Below are 22009 nucleotides of genomic sequence, written 5' to 3' on the forward strand. Positions count from 1 at the left end.
GCAATGTAGAAATGAAAGTCAGCCGCACAGGGAAGGTAACCGAAGGGACCAGCACCAGAGAGAACACAATTGCTCAGAGAGGAGGAGAGCTCAGGGACATGCAGAGGGTAGCCCGGTTTTAACTGAACATTGGTAGTACAAACAATCATAATGAACCTCCAAAAGAAGCTGGTAGAAAAAAATGGTAAACTCCACACAGGGCTAGGACCATACTACAAATGCAGGAAGACTTTGTTCCTCACAAACAGAAGACCAAGTGCTTAGAAAAATGTTGCTTTAGCAGAAGATTTATGTGTCCTAATGTAATTATGTATTCTATAACCCGGCATATCTACCAAGAGTAAAGGCAGTCCTTGAAATGCCCTGTCTCGAGCAACTGCATTTCAAAATAAAGCTCAATAAGATCACAAGAGTCCATGCACACCACAACATCCCACTCAACAATTCTAAAATTCACAAACAATAAAAAATTACCAGGTATGTAAAACAGGAACATGTCCCAAATGAAGAGACAAGACAATAAAAACAAACTCCCAAATGACCCAGACAGCAAATCTAATAAATATATAAATTACGCGGGAGAATAAATATTTTAAGGAGAGACATAGAAGGCTTTGTTTTAAGACTGAAATCAAACTTTGACAGATGGGAAATGTACTGGATAGAGCAGACAGACTAGCACGTGCTTGTGGGGGTCAGGAGCCGGAGGCCAGCCTTGGTGACAACAGTGCAGCTATCTCAAAAATGAACAATACCCTGGATGACTCTGCCAAACTAGAGCTGACCAGGATCGAAAACTTAAAGGCACAACAAAAAAATAAATAGTCTGAAAAAGTATAAGCTTCGGTGAGCTAAGGGATGCTTCAAGCAGCCTGATACATACATGGTGGGCTTGAGTTCCAAAAGGAGACAATTAAAGTGGAACGAAGAAAGTTAATTTTTTAATGCCAAAAAGTTTTGTAATCTGATTATGTAAATATACGAACTACCTATAAAATGATACAAAAACAATAAACCACAGTTCCTTAAGGCCAACAAATCCCAATACAAACATGAAAACAGCTACACCAACATAAATGGTTCAGCTGCACAAATTCAGTGGTAAAGCTACAAATCTTTAAAGCAGTCAAAATTAAATTGCAGATTCATTACTGGAGAATAACAAAAATGAAAGGCTTCTGGTAAGAAACAAGGCAGTCCAGAAAGCAAAGGGACACCTATTTGTTTTTGTTGAGACCAGGCTGGCCTCAAACTCAGAGATCTATCTGCCTCTGCCTCCTGAGAGCTTAGATTTAAGGCGCATGTCACCACCCCAGCATGCAACTACTTTTTTAAACCTAAAAATCTTGTCGTCAACAAAAGTAGCTTTTATATGTAAATAAGATTTTGAAATATTTCAATAGAATAGGCCTGCATACCTTACTTAGAAAGATTGCAGATTATCTTCACAATGACAGTAAACTATGGTTTTGTTTTAGTTACATCTATTTCCCTGCATACACCATATGTAACCAGGACAGGAGGGATGGCTTAGAGGACCTGAATTCAATCTTTAGCACCAACATGGCAGCTCATAACCATTGTTGTTACCAGGGGATGCAATGCCTTCTGGCCTCGGGCACCAGCCATGCACATAGTGCACAAATACACACAAAGGCCAACAAGCATCTATACACATAAAGAGATAGAAAATGTGTACTCAATCCTATGATATAAATGTAGTACAGGCGATGACCAAGTTCCACAAAATCTTACCGTTAAGATGTTCACACTTCCAGTCTTCCCCAAGAAATTCTTCAAAGCAGAGAGCTTCATAAACAAGAATGCTGGTGTTTCCATTAGGAGACTCGTGCATAATGAAATGCTCGTAAGAAAACCTACATCCAAGGCACGGTGTGGCGATCATTTAGTCACTGAGGACCTAAAATTGTACTAAAGGCTGGATATGTGACATTGCACAACAGGCAAACCATTAGACAAACCATGCTATCCAATGGGCATGGCTGCATTACTCATGAGTATGCAAGACTTCACCACGTTACAGGTTTAACTCAAAATCATAAATTAAAGTTTATCTACAAATGAACAGAAATTCAGCTTAGAAGGTTATTGTATTTCTCCACCCACCCTGCAAAAAGTCTACAAAACTGAAATTCTCCAGTAAAGTTCTTTTATTTGGATTTAACCTAAAATAGTTTATCTCTCTTTGATAGAGAAATCTCCAATCCATAGACTATATTAGAAAAGTACTGAATTTGCATATTTCCAATAAAAGATACTTGCTTCATGCTCTGGGCATCCACCATGGTTACCCAAAAGCCTATTTCCAGTAAATACAACTAGCACAGTACTGGAGGGTCCAGCATACATGTCCTGACACAGAAGGTCCTGTCAGGCAGGCTTTAGTTTGCTGACTGTTCACATTGCTTGAGAACCGTGAAAGTGCAGGTTCTAGCACACATGCCCAGGGAAAGGATGTGCCCCGCTGGAAACTCCATTCGATAGGCTTGCCAGAGCAGAGAGGCTTATGCACGTCAGCCAGCAGGTGGGGTCACTGGTTCAAGTAAGCCATTTTGTCCTCAGTGGGCAAGCAGTGAGTGACAGCAGCCAGGAAAGAGTCCAGGCACACAACTCAGCTTAGGACTTAATTTTCCACAGCTGCGAAAAGAAAATTTAAAAAAAGACCACCCAGTTAGCTGTAAGACAAATAGATAAGATATATATATATATATATATATATATATATATATATATATATATATATATATATATATATATATATTAATGTTCTTATGACCATGAACCAAGAACCATTTTACTGTTTAATTAAAAATTTATTTTTTTATTTATTATTTATTTATTAAAGATTTCTGTCTCCTCCCCACCACCGCCTCCCATTTCCATCCCCCTTCCCCAATCAAGTCCCCCTCCCTCATCAGCCCGAAAAGCAGTCAGGGTTCCCTGCCCTGTGGGGAGTCCAAGGACCTCCCACCTCCTTCCAGGTCTAGTTAGGTGAGCATCCAAATAGCCTAGGCTCCCACAAAGCCAGTACATGCAGTAGGATCAAAATTTATTATAAAGAATTTGCAAATAAAAAACACCATACAACAAGTTTAGCAGATGCAAAGCTCCCACATCTCAGTAAACTTCTGTACAGTCAGAACTGCCGTCCCCAGCTGCCATGTTATCACACAGGACTATACACTTTCACCATCAATTCTGGTTTTGAATTTTTCACTTTCACTATCATTTACATTTTCAAAGATTTAATTTTATGTTTGTGTTTTGCCTGCATGTATGTATGTGTACTACTGCATGCCTGACCAAGATCAGAAGAGGTGTCAGATCCCTTGGAACTGGAGTTATATAGATGGGTATGAACCATCATGTGGGTACCAAGAACTGAACAACTAGTGCTCTTAACTGCTGAGCCATCTCTTCGACTCCCTCAACTGTATTTTTATGCACTTATCCATCATACACTACAAAAGGCTCATTACAAAGTGAATACTAGTACTAGCTTTCCATCCTTCATGTCCTTTCCTCCATCACCTAGTATTTACCTACTCTCCTCCTTTGCACCTCATGTACTGTACCTGCAGTACATCTGTACACATGTATAGATTTGAGGCTAGTATCCACAAGAGAGAAAACGTGCAGAGTTTTTATTTGAGATTGTGTAACCTCACTTAATATTATACATTCTATACCCATCCATTTTCCTGCAGTATTTTATGATTTCATTTTTCTAGAGCTGAACACTATTTCATTATATATGTGTACCAGATTTTCATTATCCATTCACTTGCTGATAATCAACTAGTTGGTTCCACTTCTTTGCTACAGTGAATACAAGAGGCAATAAACATGAGGTGCAAAGATCTCTGTGGTAGTGAATGGACTTCTCTGGTTATACGCCCAGCATTAAAATAGTTGGATCATATGGTAGTTACGTTTTTCATTTTTAAGGGAACTTCCAAACTGATTCCCATAAGAACCATTTATATAGGGGAAGAAATAAATAGCAATTCTGAAGGAGACAAATTAAATACTTCCAGGATCAAAACTGGATCCCTGCAGCTAATGCTCTGAAGGTTTTCAGTCATCCCTGTATTTCCCCAGATCACAGTAACATGTTCCCCAAGACCACACTACTTTTGTAAAATGAGAAAAGTTAAGCAGAAAAACCTGCAAAGCCCCAGTCCAATGTTGTCAAGAGCTGGTTCCATGGACGCACATATAGTACTTTCAAAGACAAAACGCTACGGAGAAGTGACTACACGTACTCTTATGTTGAATCCTAGAAGATCACTTATGACTCCTGAGACAGCAGAAAGGATGACTACTCTTGTGATGTTGTAGATTAAGGGGTTCATGGTCAGTCCATAGAGTCTAAATGGTGTGTCCAGCTCCTACAAAGACAGAGAATCTGAAATGAAATATGGCTTCCCAACGGTCATCATTACTCCATGCTGGTTTTAAGTCTTGGGCAAGGATGTTGCTTATGACTTTCCATATCCCAGCTACTTTCAAAGATATCAGTGAGGGATTCACTAACATTTCCATGGCCTAGCCCTGTTAAAGTGGAAGGAAGCATCAAGTCATTAGTACTTTTTTTTAAGTGGCGCCATTAATCCCAGCATTTGGGGGTCAAGAGACAGGAAGATCTCTGTAAGCTCAAGGCTAGCCTGCCCTATACAGTGAATGTCAGATCATCCAGGGCTATGTAGTTATACTGTCTCCAAAAAAGAAAGAAAGAAAGAAAGAAAGAAAGAAAGAAAGAAAGAAGGAAGGAAGGAAGGAAGGAAGGAAGGAAGGAAGGAAGGAAGGAAGGAAGGAAGGAAGGAAGGAAGATAGATAGATAGATAGATAGATAGATAGATAGATAGATAGATAGATAGATAGATAGATAGAAGGCATGAGTACCCATCAGAACCTAGGTGATGAGACTGGAAATCTTTTCATTATGCTAGTGCTCTGAACTGATAATGCCTAGCACTGGTAAGAGGTCTTTTCTAAGTAGTAAAATGGGAATTTAATGACTCAATTCAAAATGAGCTCAATTTACTTCATCTTTCTTGCACAAAAACACTGAACTGCCAGCAGCCAGAGCTTGGGCCCTGTATACAGAGACAAGTAGGCCTTTTGGCTTGGTAGGTGAATGAATGGTAAAGAGAACTGGCAGTCATAGCTCTTTACAGAGGTCAACAATAAGAGAGCTGCCGGTCTTGGGTTCACGGTCAAAGACGAGAAGATGTCCAGAGCATCTGGGCAACTCCAGTCTAGGCGAGCAGAAGTGAGTATTAGCTCTCTCCTCCAGCCCAGCAAGATGCCCAAGGGAAAGAAGGCCAAGGGGAAGAAGGTGGCCCCGAGGAAGCAGGAGGCGAAGAAGGTGGTGAATCCTTTGTTTGAGAAGAGGCCTAAGAACTTCGGCATTGGGCAGGACATCCAGCCCAAGAGAGATCTCACGCGCTTCGTCAAATGGCCCCGCTACATTAGGCTGCAGCGGCAGAGGGCCATCCTCTATAAGCGGCTCAAAGTTCCTCCTGCCATTAACCAGTTCACCCAGGCCCTGGACCGGCAAACAGCTACCCAGTTGCTTAAACTTGCCCACAAGTACAGGCCAGAGACCAAGCAGGAAAAGAAGCAGAGGCTGCTGGCCCGTGCTGAGAAGAAAGCTGCCGGCAAAGGAGATGTCCCAACTAAGAGACCACCTGTCCTTCGATCGGGCGTCAATACAGTCACCACTTTGGTAGAGAACAAGAAGGCTCAGCTGGTGGTGATTGCCCACGACATAGACCCCATTGAGCTGGTGGTCTTCCTGCCTGCTCTGTGTCGCAAGATGGGGGTCCCCTACTGCATCATCAAGGGAAAGGCCAGGCTGGGGCGGCTGGTCCATAGGAAGACATACACCACTGTTGCCTTCACACAGGTTAACTCGGAAGACAAGGGTGCTCTGGCCAAGCTGGTAGAAGCTATTAGGACCAATTACAACGACAGATATGATGAGATCCGCCGCCACTGGGGAGGCAATGTCCTGGTCTGTGGCTCGAATTGCCAAGCTGGAAAAGGCAAAGGCCAAAGAACTCGCCACTAAACTGTGTTAAATGTACTGCTGAGTTTTCTGTACATAAATATAATTATAAAACTTCCAAAAAAAAAAAGGAGTATGAGACAAGCAATTGCTTCCTGGGCCCAGTGCCACCAGTGATGTTAGTGTCTGGGAGCAGGGTTGCGGACAGCCACAGGAGCCAGTCACATGTCAGGGAGAGTGTGAGGCTGGCATGTGCACCTGCAGCAGCCTCTTCACAAGGGAATGCATGGAGATGACAGGAAGCTTGCATGCTGGTGGCCACTCAGCAGGGCTAAACACTAACACCCAGATAAACCCTGTCCACTGGCCAAGAGAGGTCTGCTTTTCCATGATCCCCAAGAATAAGCCACTGATCTCCCAACCTGCACCCCATGAGACAGGTTCTTTTTCTGACCAGGCAGCCCAGCACGGTAATGAGAGCCACTCTCCCCAGCCTTACTTCAGGGAGCTTTGAAAGAACTCTGGCCTGACCCTAGCCAGGACCTCAACTATCAGCTACCCTTTGCTGTGCTGAGGAGCTAAGTCCCACTGCAGTCAAAGTGTGAGATACTACTTACCTTTAACAACTTGGTGGACAGCTTCAATACATTGTTTACAAGAGTGAGCTGTTCTTTCTTATTTGGCTTTTTTTCCATTTTAAGATATAAATTAATCTAAACAAAAGAAAGGTAAATTTTACAGGAAAAAATACCTAAAATCTGGCAGATTTTGAGAGTCATATTCTCAAGTTAAATCTATTTTGAATCTTGGATTCAGCAGCTATGGAGCCATTCCCCATCCTTGAGCACAGTGGTTCCCAACTTTCCTAATGCTGCAACTTGTTAATACAGTTAAAACAGTTCCTCACGTTGTGATCCCCCTGCAACCATAAAATTAGTTTCATTGCTACCTCATAACTGATTTTCACTACTGTTAAGAATAGTAATGTGCTTTTGGTGGCTTAGGCAACCCCTGTGAAAGGGTCTCTAACTCCAGAGAGGTAGTGACCCACAGGTTGAGAACCACTGCTAGCACCACCTTTTTGATAAAGAAAAGCTACTTAGGGAAAATCAGCATTCAAATTCCTTGAATTTAAAGAATTCTTACTCTTCTCAGGATCCCCCAAGTAATTTAATATCTTCAATAAACATTTATGGAGAGAAAAAAAGAATTGTTTTAACTTACTAATTCCTTATTTTTCCCCTAAAGGAAGAATTATCCACTATGAATCTGAGGCCAAAAAAATAAAAAACAAAAACAAATTATCCCAAGTATTTTTACTTATGGCAAACTTGAACTTAAAAATCAAAATTAACCAAGAAAATGCATTATTATCACTCCATAGTCACATAAGCATCTGTCAATCTTAGCCAGTGTTCACATGTTCCCTTACTACCAATAACAAGTGCTTCAAGCCCATTAGCTCTTCAACCTCCCAGTCCTTGGCAGGAGATAAGGTGTCAAACTCATTTACATGCAGTGAGAAAGATAATTAGAGTGGTCACAGTGATGTGATGTGAGGTCACAGGTAGAGAGGCAGCTCCAGGCCCCAACACCAACACCACAGTGTAACCTGTGACCACTGATCAAGCTGGGAGGACCCACCAATACCTGTTCCGTGAGCAGGATGGAAACGTTGCTGTATTTCTTGTTGGTTTCCGACCCCAGCGAGGCCAGGCGAAGCAAGAAAAGCAACAGTGCTGTTTCCCAGATCAGGAACTCCCAGTTGTAAGCATCATTCAGGAAGGTTTTGTGACCTTGAAGAACCTATCAAAAGACCAGGAAAAGCTCAAGAGTTGTCTTAACATCACAGATTTATTCCTGTGTCAATTTTAAAACATTATAGTAACCCATAGTTTGAAGATTCAAAGGAGAAAAGTTAAATATTCATAAGTATTATTTTATTTACTTAGTCATTATGTATTTCTCCAAGTTTTCTAGGTTTTTTTTTTCTGTTCATGAAAGATGGTAAAGGTCTACAAGGAACAAAGGTAAGAAATGATGAACTTCTGGCTCCTTGGATCACCAGTGTGCTCACAGGGACATACTGAGAGTATGAACTGCATCTGTCTAAGGAGCTCCAGCAGTAATGGCCCTCACGCAGGCCAGTCCATTTTAGGAGTCAGATTATAACACAGCAGCACAGCTGCACTGAGTGCCTACCGTGACTTCAGACTTTATTGCTTTAACATTTGACTTCAAAGTTAAAACAAAAAACAAAAACTCTTCACTCAGGAAAGTTAGAATAATTTCTTGAAGAACTATCCAGAGAACGCTGGCAGAAGCCAGATACAGATGTGTAATAAGCAGGCAAGCAGGAAGTCACCAACCAGCTGCACAAATTCTTCCCATCCCTCCTGACTGACTCTATGGTCTCACAGGACCCCATGAGCTTCCAGTAATGCCAGCCTTGGTTTGTCATGGATTCCCATGGCCAGAGGGACTGCTCCTGATCTCTCTAAAACCTGTGACCAATATCTCAGGTTCTTAACTCTGATTCTGAAAGAGCAAAGCTCTTTAGCTAAGTCTGGGCTGAGGTCACTATTGTCTATCAGCTATAACCAGGATTAGGAAAGTTACACCTGGAAGCAGCTACTGGGCCCTTTAAGAAAGATGAGCCTTACACAATTCCACAAATCACAGCTGAATGTTACAGACCACCCAGAGTCAGGTGTGGTGACATAGGCCTTTAATCAGACCTAGGTGGGAGCTCTGTGAGTTCAAGGCCAGCCTTCTCTACAAAGGGAGTTTCATACCAGCAAGGACTAAATACTGAGGCTTTGTCTCGAAGAAAAACAAAAGGATAACAAAATCCTAGAAGAACTGAAAAGAAAAAAGGGAAGACGGGGGAAAAACAACTAGCTGGCAACCTAGGATTCTATTCCCACCAAACAATATCTTTCCAAAATTAAAGGGGGGTTAACTGGGGGAACCCACCTGTAATCCCAATACTTGGAAAGTAGAGGCAGGAGTATCAGAAGTTCAAGGTTATCCTCATCTACATAGTAAACTGGAGGTCAGCCAGAACTACATGATACATGAGGCCCTGTCTCAAAAAACTAAAAGAAAAAAAAAAGACATTTCAAATGAGCAAACTGGGAAAGAACTCATCTGCAGCAAACCAGGACTGACAGAGCACTAAGAAAGAGACTCACAGGCAAGAGACAGTCCTGAAACAGACATGAATGGGCAATGGGGTGTGCAGCTGCAGCCGAGAAGTTACCAGCTACACAAAGTAATAATGATTACAGCTTTTCAGCCTTAAATATATTTGTATAAATATTAAATAACATATAATGACACAAAAGGATGGATATATGAAATAAAGTGCTCTAAGACCTTGTCATTAGGGGTAGAGAGATGACTCATTGGTTAAGAGCATTGGATGCTCTTCTAGAGGATAACAGTTCAATTCTTTTGACCACATAACAGCTCACGACTATAATTCCAGCTCCAGGAGATTCAATGCCCGCTTTAAGATTCCAGATGTGATACACAGACATATATACAGGCAAAACACCCATACACATAAATATTTTTTTAAAAAAATCCTGTCATTATCAAGGAAACTATGCATTAGACTAAACTGAACCAAGCACTTAATTAGACCTTACACTAAGCTAATTTCTGAGGTCACTACTCAGACAATAGTAAACAAAAGTAGAAACAACAGAGAAGACCAAATGGAATATTAATATCAATAAACAAAAGACTGAAAAAAAATAATAGGTAAGCCAAACAGGAAGCAAACAGTATCTGTAGTTACAACAATTATTTTATACTTAAATAGATCAGGTACTACAAAAGACTAAGACTATGACATTCTATAAGAAACAGGTAACCAGGGTCTGGCAAGATGGCTTAGCAAATACGGCTACCTGCCACTAACCCGGACTTCAGTCTTTGGGACTCACACAGCCCAGGCTATATAATTAAGGACGGCCTCTCTGAACTTCTGATCCTCCTCCTTGCCTCTCTCACTGCTGGGGCTATAGACATCTGCCACCATTTGAGGCTATTCTGATTTATATAATAAGAATGTGTCTCAAGCAAGCAAGGAAAAGAAATGCTTAAAGTATAAACTGGCAACAAACAACTCCACAATCATGAGTTTAAGCACACCTCCATCAAGAACAAAAAGCAATCCCAAACTGAATATGTGACTTGAACAATGTAAATTGTATACATAGAGAAAACAGTATTTAGAGAACATTGCTCTCAGCACTGGCAGTCATAATCCAAAGGGATAATGAAAGATTTAATAAAACGAAGCAATGCCAGGGAATAAAAGAAGCCTCTACCCATTTTAAAGAACTGAATACAGTTGAGTCTGTTCTCTGACCACTGTAGTTACCACTCACCAACTGGGGAGATATGTGATAAGCCTGTAACGTCTTACAATACAGAAAGAATAAAAGTGCTTATAAAGAAAGTAAATGTGGGACAATTCAGACAGTAAAACTAACAGATAATAGATTATAACCCACTAGGTAAAATCAAGGACACATCAGCCCATAATTTAATAAACAGATAAGAAATAAATGAATGAGAAGGGTCAGTCTCCTGAGAGTGAGGCGAACGATGCTGAAGGAAGAATGTGGGGAAATACTACTTACATCTATCAGTGTGACAGCTTTACAGCCAAGGTTTAAGTTCATCTAAGTATTCAACACTCTTACTTCAAAAGTCAAAAAAATAGTAACAGGTGTCCAGACTATCAAAGGAGTGTAGACACATTTAAAACCCACGGCAGCCTGCTCTAAAACAAAGTGGGCACTGCAGAGAATTACCCTTACATTAAAACAGACAGGAACCCTTTACCTGTGCACAACAAATGAAAGCAATTGAAAGTGTCAGCAAGAAGACAGATGACACAACCACATCCACTGAGCGCTGTGGACCCCGCCTCTGTGGAGCAAAACACATGTTAATGTTTAGGATATGACCAGACAGCAACAGCCCTCACACCATTAGCTTTGACAGAGCATTTTAACACATTTCAGGCATCTACTTGAAACACTAAAAACCATGTTTTTCCAAATTAAGAGGTTGATTCATTAACATATTTTCAGCCTTACAGGATCTTTCCTGACCAGAAAGGCATGTGATTCCTAGCTCTTTGTCTTAGGCAGCAGTTCTGCTCTTCCTCTTCCTTTCCTTACATGCCATTACTGTCTTCAGTACATGGCATCCAGCAACTCTGACAGCCACTGAATGACCAGTGACAAGAAATCCCCTCATACTTAGCAACTGTGGCCACAATCATCAATGCATATGTTTTCCACAGCCCTGCAAGTATCCCATAATTAATCCAATAGCTCACCTTTAAATAGGAACGCAATGATAACCATATTTTAATGTTCTCCACCTTTTTAAGTCTGAAATGAGGTATTTCATATTTTCTGGCTTTCCTGGCAGAAGTAATATGGCTGAAGAGTTTTGCAAATAAAAATCTCTAAAGGAGATGTAAAAAAAAATTACAAAATAAAATTTACATTGTCGCAGTGCATGTTCAATAACCATCAATAGTATTCCTGGTATATTTAAAGTGTTAACACAAGATCAAAATTCTTATCCAGTAGTTCCCCAGGATAGCAGTGTCCACTTCAAAGCCCATCCTACAATGAAGCACCTCTTCCAAATACGGCACATTCTCAATGCATGCAAGGAATATTCTTTGGAAATTTTAATGAATCCTAAACTTTCCCAGCTGTTAATGTTCATACACAATTCTAGCTGACTCCAGAATTGTATTTCCAATCAGATATTACATTCCTTGTGCACATCCCCAATATAGGAAATCCTCGATACATAAAACTCGTCATATTTCAGTCCATTTCTTTCCTTGGCCATTTCACAAAACTATTATGACTCTGACACTGTACTGCTATGGATAAAATGCGAGGCCCTGATGCTGAGCAGTCAGTAACACATACTACTTGTTTCTACACACAGGCTTCAGCAAAACTTAGATGACATGGCTGTTGCACTCATGCATAAGACCGGACAAGAGGAGAGCAGGGATGGGTCGTTTTTCATCTGTGGTGTACCTACTGAGTTGTCTCCCTCTAGTTAATAACCCCATACCCACACTCATGCAAACAACCTAATAAAACTCAGGCCATTTGAAAAAAGAACGGAAAGGAGACTTGGTGAGAAGAAAAGGGGATTCTGCAGGAGTGAGAGGGGAAGATAAGAGAGTGTAACGGGTTGGGTTGATCAAAATATGAAGCCACCAAAAAACAGAATATTAAAATATTTTTAAAGATTTCAGATTATAATATGTTTTTCAAATGTCAAAAATATGAACATTAAATGTAAAAGTCTCAAAGTCAAAGGAATAAAATGACTCAACAGAGTGATAAATAGAGGCAGAGGGGCCAAATGCTGTCTGTCCGTCCACTCACCTGCTTATATGTTCTCTCTGCCACACACATCATGAAAAAAAACATCCAAGTAAGACATAGTCTTTCAAAAAAATTAATTATAGACAAAATAACAACAGGTGTGACAGGTGGTGCACCACAGAAGAGGGTCAGAACCTCCTCTGCTGAGATGGACTTTAGTTGGTCAAAACTCTTCTCTCTGAAAAGCCGATATAAAAATGGGAAAAATGCTAAGCCAATGGTGACGGCGTTCCCCAGCATCTGATAGCCGACTCCTTGCTGGTAAGCATTGACCTGAAACCCGATTTAAAATGTCCATCAGTACTACACAGGGAAAGGGAGTATAAGTACCAGAAGTATTTATTAAATACAATTTAGAATATTAAAGATGAATCTTAAAAGGAATATATAAAAGATGACAAAGATTTGGTCTGGCATTAGAGCTAAGCATGTCAGAGGCCCTGGTTTCAATCTCCAGCACCAAAGAGGGGATGATGTCAACAGACTCAAGACTTGCTACAAACTAGGCTCAGTCAGTAAGGAATGACAGCAGAGCAAACCTGAGCATCTAATGATGCAAAGTGTAAAGTCCACCAACAAAAGACTACTTCAAAATCTGTTTCCAAATCGAAGTTACAAGTTGGGGTTACTATTGCTGTGATGAAACAACATGACCAAAAGAAAAATGCAGAAGAAAGGGTTTACTTCCCCTTATACTTCCAGGGAAGTCAGGACAGGAGGCAGGAGCTGATGCAGAGGCCATGGAGGGGTGTTGCTTACTGGTTTGCTCCTCATTGCTTGCTCAGTCTGCTTTCTTAGTGAACCCAGGACCATCAGCTCAGGGATTAACACCATCCACCATGGGCTGGGCCCTCCCAAATAATGACTAAGAAAATGCCCTACAGCAGGATTTTATGGAGGTATTTTCTTAATTGAGTTCATTCCCTCTTCTCAGATGACTTTGGCTTGGGTCAAGTTGACATAAAACTAGCTAGTGCTGTTAAATAGATCCTCAATGAACAGCCCATTCTGTGAGTGTGTTTTCAAGAAATCAGAAGCACATACTCTTACCCTGCTCATGATGATGCCGCTTATCTCCAAAACAGACATGTCCATCTTTTTGCATTCATTTCCTTCCCAGATTATTGCACTAACTCGCTCAGAGGCAGGACTTGAATTCTGAAGCCAGAATAAATGGTTCTAGGAAGAAAGATACAAACCAGTCTCTATCCATTCCATCTTTCCTGAATCCAGCTCCCAGAATCCAGGGTTTAGTTTTATCAATACATTCATTCTCTATCTCAAAACCTATCACTCTGAGAAAGACCTATGTGGTAGTCTCATCTGGAGAGCTAGGATCCTGGATGTCCAAGGTCAATGGCTCTCTAAAGGTATGAAGGGCACACGGTATAAAGGAAAGCACCTCTAGAGCCACAGACTGTACCAAGAGTAACAGAAAGTGAGGAGGCCATACAAACAGCTGGGATATTTTGAGGCCTTAAGGAAAGGAAAAAACATAACGGCCCAAAGTCAGAAATGGCAGTCACCATGACACCATCCCCACTCTCCTCTGCTGGGACTGTCTTATTGACAGGTATCACTTCAAGAGTCTTTTCTCCAACTGGTCCTTACCACACCCTTGAGCCCAATTTTGCTCTGAAATCAGAGAGTGTATCATCCATACCATTGTGCCCACAAACTAAAGTGAAGCTTCTAGAACAGGAGCACATGGCAGGTATCTGCTAGAAAGGGAAGAAATGTGGATAACTTCTTTTTATACCACATAAAGATGATGAACATTTACTGATTTCACCGATGTATTCACTATATACATCGTCTGTTGTCAGTATCCATCAAGTACCTGCTACAGGCCATGCTTCAAGTCAGGATACACTGCAGCACTGCATGCCTGTCCTCTAGGACTCAGGAAGCTGAAGCAGAGGATAGCAAGCTTGAGGCCAAACTGGGCTATATAGCAAATGTCAAGCTAGCCTGAGCTACAGGGCAAAAGGACACATGGCCTTGCCATCTAGTCACTTAAAGACTACTAAAGGAGACACAAAGTCACTAGATAGCATGCCGAGGAAAAGAGCGCATGCTTGAGAAGTGCACAGCAAAGGATTCCAAAGGAGCCCAGAACTTCAACTAAGACCTGTCTAGAAAATGAGGACTAAGCCAAAGGGCAAAGGTGCTTCCCAGATGACAGAGACGGTGTGCAGAGGTCCAGAAGCACACGTGGGCTGGTGCTTCAAACACCAGCAAGAGGTAAGCTGAGTTACAGCACACATGTACCAAGCAGGTAAGGAATGAAGCTGTGTTAGAGCAAATAAAAAAATGATTGCTTCCCAGAAGTCCAAACATAAATGTCAAACCTTTTCCATGTCTTCATTGGTAATAAAAACAAAACAGAACAACAACAACAACAAAAATATCCACTGCTATGTGCAAGGCAGTTTTGAAAGAGGCAAAAGCATAAAAACCCAAGAATTATTAGAATTATTAGCCATTCAAGACTGCCATGAGAACCAACTGGCTAATCAACGGGGACACACAAGCACCAGCCCCAGGGCTTCAGCAGAGGTGCACTGGCCCCTGAGGAGGCTCACACTCTTGCCATGCATTACTCTAGCTTCCTCGCAGTATTCCTAAAACTATTTTAGCATGTGACAAGTGGCTACAAATAAATTCTACAGATGTAGAATGAAATCAAGTATCTTCTAAGGAATCTATGATTCTAGACTAAAATCAAACCCGAGATCAAAACTATCACTTGATTTGGGCTTAGAAGAGAAAAAAGCAATACCATTTCTGCATAATTTTTATGAAACATGAAATTCAATATATCATAAAACAGAGTACCAAATCAAACAATGCTCCTCAGGGAAAAAGAACAGTAAAGATCATTGAAGGAAAATGAGAAAAGTATTAGGAAGAGAAATTCAGGTCAAGGCAACTGCTGAGTATTCTCAGGTTCTCATCTCAACATTCTCTCTTACAAGCTATGCTCAACTTCCCCATCTATAACCTGTGGATGACAACAGTACCCTTAGAAAACTGCTGTCAAGTTAAATACCATGATACAGTGGCTGACAAATGCTAAGAATGGAGTAAGTATCAGCTATCTGTTCTAGTTCTTTTTCTGTTGCCATGGTAAAACACTGAACAAAAGCAACTTGGGAAGGAAAGGGTTTATCTCACCTTAAAACTCCCAGGTCACAGTTCAAAACTGAGGGAAGTAAGAGCAGGGACTCCAAAGAACCAAAGCAGGCACCACGCAGAAGTGCTGCTTACTGGCTGGCTCTGATACCTTCCTTCTGTGACCCAGACCTCCCAACTCAGAGATGGCACAGCTCCCAGTGCCCTCGCACATCAATAAGCAAACAAGAAAATGCCCCAGACTTGCACATAGACCAATCTGACGAGGCAATTCCACAACTGAGTCACTCTTCCTAGATGACTGTAGTTCTTGTCAAGTTGGCAAACACTAACTAGCACACTGTGTTAATAGTTATCCTCATGTACCTGCTGAAAAACATCTTCTTTGGGGTCACGTTTCGTCCCTAAATGAAGGGTATTTACATGAGTCCCCTCACTGTCACTGGTGACAGATGACCGGCACTCTGGGCCATGGAGAAGGTCATCCCATAACATATCTTCGGTCTCTGAGTCATGGCGGGTGCTTTCTGAGTCTCTTCTTGACAAGTTAAGGCTCCGAGAGCCAACACTCACACCAGACCTAGAACCCTTTAAAGGAAAACAAAAAAAGGGAAAATACATAAATTTCAGAATTATACTGAAACACAATTAAAACGAATCACTCCTGGCGATGGCTGGCAAGGTTTCATAAGTTGATCACCATGTCTTTGCTAATGTCCAAGGCATCATATAATAAATATGATAATGCAACTTAATACTTAAATGTTAAACTCCAGTGACTCTTGATTGTCAAAGTGACTACACATGAAATCAACTAAAACCCAAGATTCTGGGCACTCCTGTGAGGGATTTTCTTAATCAGATTAATTGAAGCAGGGGGACTCATCCTGAATCTGGGCCACATCACCTAATGGCAGCCCAGGTAAAAGGAGGAAGTCTTGCCTTTTCCTGCTTCCTTCACTCTGTCAAGTCCATCTATTCTGTTGCTGCAGCTGCTCTTAAATCCAGCATCTTTGGAATTTTAACACAAATGGAAGACCAGAAAGCCCTTCAGTCTTCCTTCAGATTCCAGCATCAAACTGGGACTGCCGAGGCATCCAGCCATATGGATGGAACAACCACCAGATTCTCAGTCTTTCTGTCATAAGACAGTCATTGATGAACTACTCAGACCACAGTCTATAAGCCAGTCTTAAGAAATCCCCTATATACCATATATGTGTATATATACATACATGCATGTATCTACATATATACACATATATCACACATATATCTACTACATACACATATACTTATATATTATGGAAATACATATAAATGTATGCATTATATATATGCATGCTATCAGTTCTGTTCCTTTAGAGACTACCTGGCAAAGTGGGACTTTAAAAAAATTTCCTCTACGTAGCTACTACCAAAACATTTGACTATTCAACTTAGATGCACTATGTGTTGAGTGATTCCTGGACACACACCCTAAGGACTTGCCCAGATACCAGACTAAGACTTTTGAGACACTCTGAGCTTAACAGAAGAGCTTTTTTTGTTCAGGGCCCAGCCCAAGTATGTTCAAAAATAACCTGGCAGAGAAAATAAGAGATGGTGCAATACACTAGCAGTACAAAAGGAAATATGAAACTTTTTCCATAACCCCAATTGCCTGGTCAAACACAGCAAAACCACAGCACCATCTAACTATACTCACCTATAAAGATCATGTTCAAATATGCCCCTGCACTCTCAAAATCAGACTCCACTGCTCCTGCCTTTTAGAGGTCCCTCTGCTAAAGTCTGTCTTCAGATGTGCCAACCCCACTGAAGATAAAACTCCATATGCCAAATGAGTATTAAGCAACCATATCACTTAAGAAACCAGACTGGAGAGATGGCTCAATGGTTAAAAGCACTTGTTCTTGCAGAGGATGCGGGCTGGATTCCCAGTACCCACATGGCAATTCCTAACTCTAGTTCCAGGGGATCTGATGTTCTTTTATGACATATGCAGGCAGACATGTGGTGCAAAATCATACACATGAACAAAACACTTATACATATAAATACATTTTTAAAAAATTTAAAAACCAACTTAGTAAGTCTCTCTCTTCTCTTTCTCTTTCTCTCTTTTCCCCTCTCTTCCTTTCCCTCGATGTATGTATGCTTGCACGTGTGACTAGAGTCCAGAAACCCACCTGTCTCTGCCTCCCCATTCCTGGCATTACAAGCATGTGCTACCATGGCCAGCTTTTTCTTTTTTTTAACATGGACTCTGGGGATTAAATTGAGGCCCCATGCATATGAGGCAAGCATACCAAATGAACCATCTCCACGCCCAAAATAACTAACCTCCTGAGCAGCACCTATACCACATCTAAAGCTTTGCTTCTTTTATTTTATATGTATACATGCTTTGCCTGCATGTATGTATGTGCAACACACGCATGCCTGGAATCCTGATGCCAACAGGGATCAATGAGGGCAAAAGATCCCTGCAACTGGAGTTATGGGGTGGTTGTGAGCCCCAATGTGGGTGCTAGGAATTAAACCCGGGTCCTCTGAAAGATTAGTAAATGTCTTAACCACTGAAGCAATCTCTCCAGCCCATCTTTGATACTTTGAAGATTAGAAAAAAAATGAAAAAACATTTTATTTCCTTTCTAGGGGTGAGCAGTTATCTCAAATTGAGTCAACAGAACTGAAAGCAAACTAAACACAAACTTCATAGAGTCAAAAGAAAGGAACAGATAAAGTCATTACACATAAGAAGACATCTCAAATTCTGCTCTTACAAAAGGATGCTTTACCTGGCTGAAGGCTGCTGATTCAAATTCTGATTCAGCTAGACTATCTGAATCCCGTACTATATGACACCATCTTGTGGTTTTCTTTACCTGCCAAAATCAAACCAACAAACAACAGGAAAACTTGTAAATATCTTGCTGCTGTCCAGTGTTCCTGGCACTAACATCCAAGCTTTGTAGACAAAAGAGAAAATTACCTGAGAGTTTAGGTGCCTTGAAAGTATTGATTTTCTATTCTTCACTTCACAACCATTGTCACTCGATGCCCCTTCCACACTCCTACGCAATAATATCATCTGTGTCCGAGCTTCACCGTCCTCCTCGCTTGACAGATCATCTGAAATTCCATTACCCAAATGTCTATACGCCTCCTACAAGAAAAACAGTATCTCACAATGGACAGCAAAAAAACACTCCAGGAAGTTGTCCATGTAAAAGCAAAATTCACAGAATGGTTTCCAAGAGATGAAAGGAAATTAAACCCAAACAAGTTTACTTATTACTTGATCTCAACATTATTTTAATGTCAACATTTTTAAAATTTCAAAATTAAGAAAACTGTGCACTTGCATCTCTGCAGCCGAAAAGCCAGGCCATGCGATGACAAGTTCCAGTGCAGGCTCAAGTCAAACCCTACGCCTCCTCCGTCACAGCTCCCAGCTAGCGACTGAGGCTCAGCGTCCTCATCTCAAAAGTCGAACACAAAGTACCTAGCTCACAGGGCTGTTGTAAACAAGGAAGTCACTGTACCTGTAAGACACTCAGAGCAATGCCTGGCTGCAGTGACGGGTTAACAACTACCAGACTAATGGGAGACTAGGACAGAGGAGGAGTGGGGTGAGGGTAAGGATCTCCAAAGAAATCTGGAAAAGCTATATGGAAACCTGTTACAAGCAACCTAAAATAATAACCAATTTTGATGATATGATCAGCCTAAATGGAATTACCCTTCATGAGGAGGTTCATAAACCTCCCAGAAGCCTCGGTTCTCATCAAACAATGAGCCCAGTGCCAGGTTTGACATTCCTCCCTTCAAGTTGTTATTGGGGGACAAAACTTGATGGTTGGACCCTACTGCTTAAGAAACAATGCACTCTGGTCACAGGACTTGAAGAAATCCATCTGGTACTGATCTTACTCCTTATTAACTAGCTCACAGAAGGTGCTATGTAGGTTTCTAAGACAGAAAAGTCATCAAGAGTCTTGCCCAACTGAGCACCCTGAGAACCACAACAACTGATCTGGCAAGATTTGCCTACTGCAATACTGGTATGGATATTATGGGAACAACCTACTGGTTTCTGATTGAATTTAAAGCCCACTCCACAGAAGAGAATTCTAGTCTAGTACTATAATCCTGTGTACAAAATTCTATAGATGGGGAGCTCAAAGGACCTTATGATTTTCCTAAGTGGACACAGTATCAAATTGCCTTCTAAATATCTCTGTATCCAAGATTAGTGAAGTTGTCAGTCCTCATCAGAGAAGCTTCCTTTTCCAATGGACATCTGTTAATACAGACTCATAAATGGTCAAAGCAGACTAAGTGTCTGTGGCGAGTACAGCCATAAATGGACTGTCTATATCACACCACCCTCCCCTCAAGGCTCAGGGACCATTACTGAAGAAAAGGCAGAAAGAGGCTTAGAGCCAAGGTCAGAGAGGACTACAGCAAAACAGTATCTTCTGGACATGACAGGAACACTATACTTGTTAACTCATAGCAGCTGTGGCGATGCCCAAGATCAAAACAGTCAACACTCTAGCATGATGTGGGAGGGACATTAGCTGACAAGCTTCCTGTAGATGATGGCTGCTGAAAAGAAGGCCTATTTTCTCTAGGGCTATGGTCTCTGGGATGTTATTCACATGCCTATGCCCATGTTCACATTGGCAGTACTAATTGGACTTGGTACAAAAGAAGAGGACGGAGATGATGACATAAAGCTAGGAGGGAGATATGGGCAAGGGGGTTAGATATACTCAAAATATTATGTACACAAATCAAATCCTCAAAGAATAAATAAAAATATTATATTTCTTTAAAAAGTAAAATGCCCAGGAATAAACCTTAATAAAATAAGTATTAGATTAAATGCCTCAGTTCAAGACTTAAAAAAAAAAATTCAAAATGACAAAACAAAAGTATGTAGCTTTAGACATAGAACAAACCACCTACATTAGACCTAGAAATTTCCCAAACCCTTACTAAACTGACTGTAGGTATCTCTACACTGCTCTGTGTTCTTGCAAGCTGCCCACCCACCATGAAGGCTGCTAGAAGCGGAAACAGTAAATTCTCGTATTGGCGCATAAGTTCCAATCTGCCTGTAGCATTTCCTTGTTTACTTACTTACGGTTTGTTGACAACCTTACACACCTATGGGTTTATAGTTTATGTCTCTAACACAGTCTCAGAACAGGAAAATTTTACATAGGACAAAAAAGATACTGTTATGCCCATCTAGAGCTTACCCTACGGCACTTTTCTCCATCCGAAACCTTCGCTTTCTCTCTTGCTTGCCACATTCTGATCTCTGGTCGACCCTGTCTCTTCTTAATGATAGGATGGAAACAGCCTGAGTCATTGTCAGTTTCAGTCCCTTTGTTAGATACTAATTTCACCCTTTTAATCCTATTTTTTAAAAAAGAAAAAAGTTACTAATTACTTTTCTGAGAGCAGTATCTTTCATGAAACAAAACTTTCTTCTATGGAGTATATTACTCTGAAAGTCAAGAAAATTCAGAAATTGTATTGTTCAGATCTCTACCTTGTGAACGGTATTCAAGGGCAGAATATTCACCCACTCTTAAAGATGAATCTCTCTCTGCTCACCTCTCCAAAGGAACGCCCATTTCCATCTCATACTGCCCATCAATGCGCTTCACAGTACCTGTCTATAATATTCGCTGTCTTAAACAATAACCATGCCTCAGTACCTTAACCCTTACTCTATCCACTAAGCTATGTGACTATGTAATGTCTGCTAAGCTACATGCCAGATGCAATAACCCAGAAGGAGTTTACCTTACTGTGACTTCACCTTCCTACTCCTCCCTTCTGACTACGACAATCACTTAGGACATGGACCGCACAGTATCCAGCATAATTCAAACATTTCAAAAGAAAGAAGAAGAAAAGAAAAAGAGAGAGAATGTTTCTCTTCCTTTCCCTCACCTCTTCTCTTTTTTCAGAGGATGGTGGAGAACCCAGGCCTCACACATGTTCACACTAGGCAAGTGCCCTACACTGATGTATCTATACCCTAGCCAGAGAATACTTTTTCAAAACCATTTCTAAAAATAAATGCTAACAAAAAAGTAGTAAGTGTCCTTTTAAACATACTGTACTGAGTGAAAAAAAAAATGTCACACGGAACCAAAAAAGTAATAAGGGGAGTGAATACATCTCTAGAACAATGTGTGAACATAGTTCATATTCAAAAAGGAGATTTATTTTTAAACTCACCATCCTTAATATAAGAAAAAACAAGTGCCTGAGTCATCACACTGGTGCTCTTATGACCTGCATAATTACAAATGAGTTCAAGTTTATCTTTAATCCATTTGTCTTTCTATCCTACCATCCACCA

General features: G+C 40.9%; 1 protein-coding gene across 5 annotated transcripts in view; it reads right to left on the reverse strand.

Moving 5' to 3' along the window:
• Nucleotides 1–2153: 2153 nt before the first annotated feature.
• The window catches only part of Phtf1 (putative homeodomain transcription factor 1), a 38752-nt gene continuing 18896 nt past the window's right edge, over nt 2154–22009 (reverse strand). For 4 of the 5 annotated variants that reach the window (XM_075981729.1, XM_075981727.1, XM_075981728.1 and 1 more), the window contains 12 exons: nt 20892–21051; nt 18614–18787; nt 18420–18506; nt 15982–16203; nt 13531–13659; nt 12481–12753; nt 11397–11528; nt 10895–10981; nt 7685–7840; nt 6652–6747; nt 4287–4412; nt 2154–2658 (listed from right to left, as the gene is read on the reverse strand). In XM_075981729.1, the coding sequence (XP_075837844.1) occupies nt 2638–2658; nt 4287–4412; nt 6652–6747; nt 7685–7840; nt 10895–10981; nt 11397–11528; nt 12481–12753; nt 13531–13659; nt 15982–16203; nt 18420–18506; nt 18614–18787; nt 20892–21051 (1663 nt within the window). In that variant the 3' untranslated portion in view covers nt 2154–2637. The remainder of the gene's footprint in view (nt 2659–4286; nt 4413–6651; nt 6748–7684; nt 7841–10894; nt 10982–11396; nt 11529–12480; nt 12754–13530; nt 13660–15981; nt 16204–18419; nt 18507–18613; nt 18788–20891; nt 21052–22009) is intronic. The other variant, XM_075981731.1, reaches the window with a different exon arrangement.

The sequence above is a fragment of the Microtus pennsylvanicus genome, chromosome 7, assembly GCF_037038515.1.
Source record: "Microtus pennsylvanicus isolate mMicPen1 chromosome 7, mMicPen1.hap1, whole genome shotgun sequence".
In the NCBI taxonomy this organism is placed as follows: Eukaryota; Metazoa; Chordata; class Mammalia; order Rodentia; family Cricetidae; genus Microtus; species Microtus pennsylvanicus.